Raw genomic sequence first — 7,858 nt, forward strand, 5'->3', positions numbered from 1 at the left:
GTGGGGGGTGGGGAGGTCCCGTCCTGCACCGGGGACCCGGCTTCCTTCCCCCCGCGCGAGTTCCCCTGCGGCTCACGCCCTCACCCGCGGTCTTGTTCACGCTTGTGTTCCCAGTTTTCGCCAATTCTTCATCAAGTCGTCTGCGCCCCGTTTGAAGTGCAGGCCGCTACGGCGGGTCCGCCCCAAGTGCCCGGAGGCCCGAAGTCCTGACCCCGAGATTTCCCCCGGCTCCTGGGCCAGGTCCCACATGCGCCTCGGAGGCCAGCTCCGTCCCGCTTCGTCCCACCATCGCTCCCAGCTACCGCTCAGACCCGGACATCAGTGGTTTATTTTCCCTGGGCTGTCTAGGCGCGCCCAGCCCAGGGCGCAGGGGTCGAGGGGGCTTCCCTGGGAGACCAAAGCCACCTCCCCTCTTTCTCCGCAGCCCCCAGGCCCACACGCCCAGAGAACTCCCGCGCGGCATCTCTGCCCACGCATCCGGACAGTTTAAAAGAGCCTTCCAATCTCTCCACGTTTGATTTAACCAAGTAACTAAAAAATACGCTCAAAGCCAAAATTTCATACTCCATTATGTCCTCGCTCTACCCACGAAACGACCCGACACCAGGATGCACTGTGGAGACAACTAGTTATAAACTGATTTCAAATCTGAAGTTCTCCTTTGGGGACATAATTGGAAATTCTTTTCATTTTTTTTTCTCCCATTGTTGTCCACTTTAAGAAACCGTTTTATAAACTGCTGAAAATCGAACTCATTGATGTCCCGAGAAAGGCATGCCCCGGATAAACGTATAAAGGTCGGAAATCAAAACTGCCAACAAGAAACTGCCCGAGTGACAACATTCACAAATTCAACGACAACCAAAAAGGGCTGTGAGAAACACCGGCCTCCAGCGGAAACTCCCCAAGGAGCCTCTCTGCCCAAGCCAGGGGCACCTGGGCCCTGCCGGCATTCCAGGATTCCGGACACTCCTGCGGACGCCCAGCCACACACAGCAGCGGGAACAGCGGACAGCATTTCATTTAGTTTATTAGACAAAAATATATGATTTAGACAAGTTCGCTGACGCGCTATTTACAATTTGAAATCACTCTATATACAGAAAGAAGAAGGAAAAAAAAAACAAAAAAGACACAAGCACGTGGGGCGTTTACCGAGCGGATAATCAACCGGAGCCTGGTGACAGGCACCAGGGCCCTGGGCAGAGGCCGGGCTGCCTGGACTGGAGCTCGGACGCGGACGAGCCCCTTTCTGCAGGAAGCGTTGGATGGGAGTCGGTGACGTCGTGGCCGTATTTGTCCTTTACACCGGTCTGAAATATTTGTCCTAATTCCTCCCTCGTCCCCTCCCTCCCGAACTCCTCCCCCCTCCCCCCGCAAAACCAAAAGACGACCCTGGATCAGGCGGACGGGAGGGCAGCTAGGATCCGCGGCGTTCCCTCCTGCGGGGCCAGCGAGCTGCGGGCGAAGCACAACGAGACAAGAAAGCACAGCAGTGTCAGTGGCCGGACGCTGGGACCCGGCGTCACCGGTGCTGCCGGCCTAGCGCCGGGGGGCGTGGCCGCCTGCCCCGCTGCTCCCGCGTCGGGAGAAACCCGGTGGAGGGGGCGCCCCGCGCGCACGGCTGGCGGACAGCACCCCCTCTGCGAGGCCCGAGCGACCCTACCGCCGCCCCGAGCCCTCCGCCGGCACGCCCGCCAGCCCCGGTCCCGCGGTCCCAGCAAACAGCACTCACTTGTCGCGCACGGGCTGGAAGGGGGATTTTAACTGCTGTGCCGGCGACTCCGGCCTGGGGACGAGGTCTCTCTCTGCGAGGGAGGGGCAGAAGCACAGCGTTAGGAGACGGGGGTGGGGGGTGGGGGGAGTGCCGCCGAGGTGCGCAAGCCTCTTCCCCACCCACCCCGCTTCCTTCTGCCACTAGGATGGGGTCTCCAAGAAAAACGGTCACCCCTCCCCGGGGGAAGGACTGCAGACAGAACGCAGCTCTCCGGACAGAGCCCGAGGGCCTTGGCCTCGGTCCCCGAATCCGGGCAGAGATCACCGCTCAACCCGGGGTTTGGCCGCCACCGCCTCCCCCCTCCGGGCCGGCGCTCCTCCCACCCCCACACTTTGCGGGGGGGGGGTCCGGATTCCGAGCCCGGGGCGGACACCCACCCCCCACCCCCCACGCCGGGCGCCTCACCTGGAAGCGCGGGGCTGCTTCGAGCGGAGGCCTTGTCACCGTGGAGCACCCCCGCGGCAACGGGGACGGGCGGCGGCGGCGGCGCGGGCAGGTGCGGGCCGTGGGGCGCGGCGTGGGGCGCGCCGACGCCCAGGAAGGAGCGCATGTTGAGCAGGGAGCCCTGCGTGAGGAACGCGCCGTTGGTCCAGTTGGAGAACTTGCCGATGTGGCAGGTGTACAGTCCGTGGCTGGGCAGGAAGGCGGGGTGCTGCAGCGGCGCGCCCGCGGGGGGCCCGTGCGCGCCGGGATGGCCTGCGGGCGGCGGCGGCGAGGCCTTGGGCGCGCCGTCGGGGCTGGTGGCCGTTTCGGCCAGGGACCAGATCTTGGGCTTGCTGTGAGGCGCGCCCTGCAGGCCACCCGACGCGGCGCCAGGACTCAGCAGGCGAGTGCTGCCGGGCTCCGGGACTTCCTTGACCAGGCCCAGGGGCGAGTCCTGGGACTTGAGCGCGTCGGCGGCTGCCAGCGGCGAGCCCTGGTCCCGGGCGAGGGCGGTAGGTGCCGCCGGCGGGCGCGGCGCCTCGGCCTTGTCCTCTTCGTCCTCGTTGCTCTGGTCGCCATCGTGCTCGTCGATTTTGTCGATGTCAATGCTCTCTAGGTCGATCTCCTCGTCGTCCTCGGCCTTCTCCGGGTCGCCCTCGGTGTCGCTTCCGAAGAGGGCGCCGTCCTCCTGGTCCTTGCTGCGCGCGCCCCACGTCACCTTGTTCTCCTTCTTGAGGCGCCGGCGCGCGTTGGCGAACCAGGTGGACACCTGCGTGAGGGTCATCTTGGTGATGATGGCCAGCATGATCTTCTCGCCCTTGGTGGGGTACGGGTTCTTGCGGTGCTCGTTCAGCCAGGCCTTGAGCGTGCTGGTGCTCTCGCGCGTGGCATTCTTGGGCCGCCCGGGGTCCCCGTACTGGAACTGGCCGTAGGGGTAGTACGCCGGCGCTGTGTGGGCTGTGAAGGTGGCAGGGTGCACCCCTGGGTTGTCTTTGAGTTCATACTGTGAGCCCTGCAACCACATAGCCCACCGAGGGAGGAGAGGGGCAGTAGGGGTGTGGGGGGGGAGAGGGAGAGAGAGAGAAAGAGAGAGAGAGAGAGCGATGAGTCCCCCGAACTGGGAAAGTCGGGGGGCAGCCGCTCTTGTCCAGTCAAGAACAGGAAGCCCCCCACCCCCCAGCACACCACCCTAGGAGGGAGGGAGGGGTCAAATCGTGAGCCGCCTCTAGAAACTCAACTTCCAACCATCGTGAAGAGGTGTTTTTGTTTTGTTTTGTTTTGTTTTGTTTTGTTTTGTTTTGTCACTCAAGAAAAGTTCCAGAATCCGTGCATCTCCAGAAGGCCACAGCGGGAGCCTTGGTCCCATAGAATTTCCCCAGGCCACCCTCAGTTACCCCCCCCACCCTCCCCCCACAACTCCAGCAGCCAATTTCCAAGTTTATCTCACACTAACTAGAAGGGGAAACCTTTTAACTACCCAGATAAAACAGATCTCCAAATGTAAAGAACGTAAGCCCCCTCCCTTCGACCCTGAGGGGGTCAAGCAAAATAAACCATCCAGGGTTTTCTTTGGGTCCAAATCCTCCCGCAATTTAAAATGAAAGAACACTCCTTTTAGCTCCCAAATTAATCTGCATATAATGGCTCCCCACACTTAAAGGTTGCAGTGGTGACAGGTAATTTAAAATTTTAATCCCGGCCATCAGCAACAACAATAACTAAAACACCATTTGTTTTTTTTTAAATACAAAAGGAGGGCTTAACCGGTAAAATATTAACGGGAGGGCCAGGAGCTACCAGCAGTGAAGAGGGAAGTGCCTTCGGAGGCCTCTCCTCACTTACTTATCTGGTAAGTTCGACTTTGATGTGGCCGGAGCGAGCACAAAGTGTTTGCAGGCATTTAGAGGCCGTGATTTATTTGCAATCAATATTCTTTTTATCATCGGTAGTAAAACACAGCAAGTCAAATTATCCCATCAGGTTTTTTGGTAAATAACATTTTATCTTTCTAACAACCTCATTAGGCCTCATTATTACCATAAATTGTCCAGACAGACATTCACTCACAATTTTATCTTTTGACTTCCAAATCCCCAATCAAAACGGCTTGGAAACCTAGGCCTAGAATCAAGAGTTTGGATTTAGGTTTACTTTCTGAGAACCAGCAGGAGACCACTAAGAAATACACCACACCTTTTTTTGGGGGGGGGTGGATTTCTATACGGTTTCCCCTACTAAAAACAAAACAAACAAAAAATCGAGCATCTCCGTTTCCCACCACAGTACAGTAGGAACAGATCCATAACCACACAGATCCCTTTTTCTCGCACAAACACGAAGGGGGGTGGGGGGAGGTTCCCAAATGGCACACATCTGTATTCAAAATTTCTGTAAAAACATTACAATTCTCCACGTAAAAATTATCTATTTGCTACGTTAGCAGAGAGGGTTTCCGGGCTGAGAAAGTTGCAAAGAGCAGAATATTTCTTTGACTAGTTAGTTTGGTGGCCGATGCCGCAGAGAAAAGGTTTCCGTGGCCAGATTTCGTTTTTACCTCATCTTTGCAAAATGCACTCTGCGCTTTTCTAATCATTTGGGTTGTAACTGCGAGGACGACATTCCGGCCTCTTCTCCGCTGGGAGTTCTTTTTGAAAGGATACCTTGTAAATCTCTCAGCGCTTCCCTGGCATCCCCAGCCGCCAGAACAAAATGGGAGCTGATCTTTTTGGAGAGCAAGCGATCTGAACGGCGGCTGGGGCCGCCTTCAGAGAAATAGCCTTTCTTTTCAAAACTACAAGAAAAAAGTTACAGAAAAACACACCCGCCGCTTTTCTCGCGTACAGTCGGCCGGTATTTATTTCCTGCCTCTTCTTCGGGGAGCGGGGAGACGCGAGGGGGGGGTGCCTGAAAATTGCGTTATTCCGCCCGCAGCAGCGCAAGAGGGGGCGGCCTCCCTGACCCCCCCCCTCGCCCGCGCCCCGCCGGGCGCGCAATTCACCAGCAGCCCGAAGTTTAAGCGCGACCTTGCAGTCAGACCAAGGAAAATGGATCCTTTGCACCGACAGAATGGCGAATGCCCCGCGGAGAATTAAATTTGCAGCTCCCTCCCCCATCTGACACCCACTGGGACGCGAGACTAAGAGGACAGCATTTATTTTAAGCCCAGGGACTCCTGTTTTCTTTAATCCTCCATTATGTAACGCGGGAAGAAAAGTGCTTTTCACTCGGTGCAAAAGAAATGAAAACTTTGGCAACTCACGAAAGTCCAAGCAAACACCGTGGCACACGCCGAAATTATTTCCACCATTCCCCCCCCCCCATCTCAAATTTGCACACCCTCCGCTAACAGACCCCATCCGGCCCCTCGGATCTCCCCCATTGTTAGGGCGATTTTGACCCAGTCGACCAGGCTTCACCAGGTCCCCCCTCCCCCCCCCCCCACCGCCCCGGCCACCTCGGACACAACCAAGGAGGTCCACCAGCCAGGGAGAAACCCGAGGCTCCCCGGCCCGGCCCCAAAGCCCGAGAGGTCGCGCGATCGGGGTCCGCCCGCCGCTCCCGGGCGTCCTGCGGACCCGGGGCCGAGCTGCCGGAAGCCCGCCCGCCGGCCCCGCCGCCTCGGCCGAGCCTTGTGGGGGGTAGGGGCGGGGGGGGGAGAGCGCCGGCGACTTTGGCCCCCAGCCTCCGGTTCGAGCCGCGCGCCCCGGAGCCTCTGCTCCTCCGGCCTCCCGTCTCCCCGCCGAGCCCCCCGCTCGCGGCCCAGGCCTCCCGCCTCCCCGGGCCGGCCCCCCACCCCCCACCCCTCCCCAGCCGCCTCGGCCCCGCCGGCCGGGCCTCCCCTGCTCCCCGCCGGCTCCGCCCGCGCTCCCGCCCGCGCTCCCGCCGCGCCGCCAGGCCACCCGCGCCCGGGGCGCCCGGGGCCGGCGGGGAGGGGTGGGGGGTGGGGGGTGGGGGGAGGCGGCCGCGGCCAGGGCCGGGCGCACTCACCATCTGCGAGAAGAGGCTGAGGTCGGCGGCGTAGGGCAGGAAGGCGCTGTAGTTGGGCGCGCCCGCGTACGGGCCGGCCGCCGCGTACATGCCCAGCACCGAGGTGACGGCGGCCGCGCCCGCGCCCGCGCCCAGCTCCGCCGCCCCCGGCCGGCCCGACGAGGCGGCGGCGGCGGCCGCGGCGGCCGCGGCCAGCACCCCCGGGCGCTCGCCGCCGTAGGCGCCGGGCCCCGCGGCGCTCAGGTACTGCGGGTAGCCCAGCTGCGGGAAGGACATGTCCGCGGATCGGCGGCGGCGGCGGCGGGCGAGTATTAAAGGGGCGGGGGCGGGCGCGGGGGCGGGGGTCGGGGCGGGCGCCGGGGGGAGGGGGTGGGGGCTGGGGCGGGGGGGGGGGGCGGAGTGGCTGGGGAGCCGGCGGCCGGCCGGCCGGGCGCGCTCGGGCCGGCCCGGAGGCGGGGGGGCCGGTGGGCTGCTCTCGGCCCGGTGCTCGCTGGCGCCCGGCTCCCGGCTGCGCCCGGCTCCGCGATCCCGCGCCGACTGCGGCGGCCGCCCTCCGCTCGGCGGCGGGGCTTTCAGACACAATTTGAAGTTGATGCTTTGATTGGCATCCCCTCGAGCGCTGGCCCCGCCCCCGGCTCCCCTCCCGCCCCCTCCCTGCCTCCCGCCCGCCCCAGCCGGGCCGCTCCCGCCCCTCCCGGCGAGCACGTGGTGTGCTCCGCGCCGTCCGGGCCACCTCCGCCCGCTGTGGGCGCGCGAGCGGCCCGGCGGCGGGTGCGGGCCCGGCGGCCGCGGGCTGCCCGACAACCTGTCGACACCGGCTCGCAGCTGTCGGACCCTGGGCTCTGCTGTTTTCCAAGCCGAGCTGTGACTGCTCTTTCAGGAAGACGTCTCGGCGCCTGATTCTCCGCCGTTGGGGCGGCGGGGCCGGGGCTGGGCGGGTGACAGCCGGTGGGGGGGGGGTGGGGGGTGGGGGGGGACGGCCCTCTCCTCCCCACCCCCGCCCCCAAGGCCGGCGCTGCCTTGGCCTCCCCCGCACCCCTGGGCAGAAGTGCACCCCGGTGCCCTGGCTGCGCCACCGAGCCTGGCGTGGCGTGACACCGTGACGCGGGCGTGGCGTCCGCGTGGCCCCCGCCCGGCAGTGACCGGCCTCGCTGCACCTGGAGAAGCGGGAAGCGGCCGAGCTCTGCGGGCTTCTCCGTTCGTGAAAACTTTGAGAAAGGGCAGCTGAGAAGCCAGTTCAAGGGGACAAACAGATGCCGTCCACAGTGACAGGTTCTTGGAGGTGGTGGCGGGCAGGGGGTGGGGAGACCTTTTCTTTGCAGGAGAATCGCCGTTGCAGCGGGAGGGAAACGTCTCGTCCCCACCCCCGCGAGGGGAGAAACTAAGAGTGGCCTGGGGTGGGGGGGGGGCTCGTTCGTCCACTAGGTGCGCACAGGCGGGAAGCTAACTTGCGCGAAGAGCGCAGGCCCGAGGCGGCGGTGCCGCGAGCCCGGGGACAAGCCGTCCCTCTTCCCCTGCCCGGCCTCTTCATCCTCGGCCCCGCGGGAAGAACAAGCAGCGAACCGCTGCGGGATGGCTCCAGGTCCGTGCGCGGCCCTCCTGGCCTCCCGGTGCACGGGACTGGTCCCCCAGCCCGCGTCTGCCACACGCTCGCCGGCTCCGTCCTGGCGT

General features: G+C 63.4%; 1 protein-coding gene across 1 annotated transcript; it reads right to left on the minus strand.

Annotated features, from left to right (window-relative positions):
- Positions 1 to 1,020: 1,020 nt before the first annotated feature.
- Positions 1,021 to 6,463, minus strand: IRX1 (iroquois homeobox 1). Its single transcript, XM_030307067.1, has 4 exons — positions 6,188 to 6,463; positions 2,183 to 3,212; positions 1,736 to 1,808; positions 1,021 to 1,458 (listed from the first exon to the last, which is right to left on the minus strand). Exons 1-4 carry the CDS (start codon positions 6,461 to 6,463, stop codon positions 1,401 to 1,403), a joined length of 1,437 nt encoding a protein of 478 aa, XP_030162927.1. The 3' UTR covers positions 1,021 to 1,400.
- Between the last annotated feature and the right edge of the window lie 1,395 nt (positions 6,464 to 7,858).

Source organism: Lynx canadensis, chromosome A1, assembly GCF_007474595.2.
Source record: "Lynx canadensis isolate LIC74 chromosome A1, mLynCan4.pri.v2, whole genome shotgun sequence".
In the NCBI taxonomy this organism is placed as follows: Eukaryota; Metazoa; Chordata; class Mammalia; order Carnivora; family Felidae; genus Lynx; species Lynx canadensis.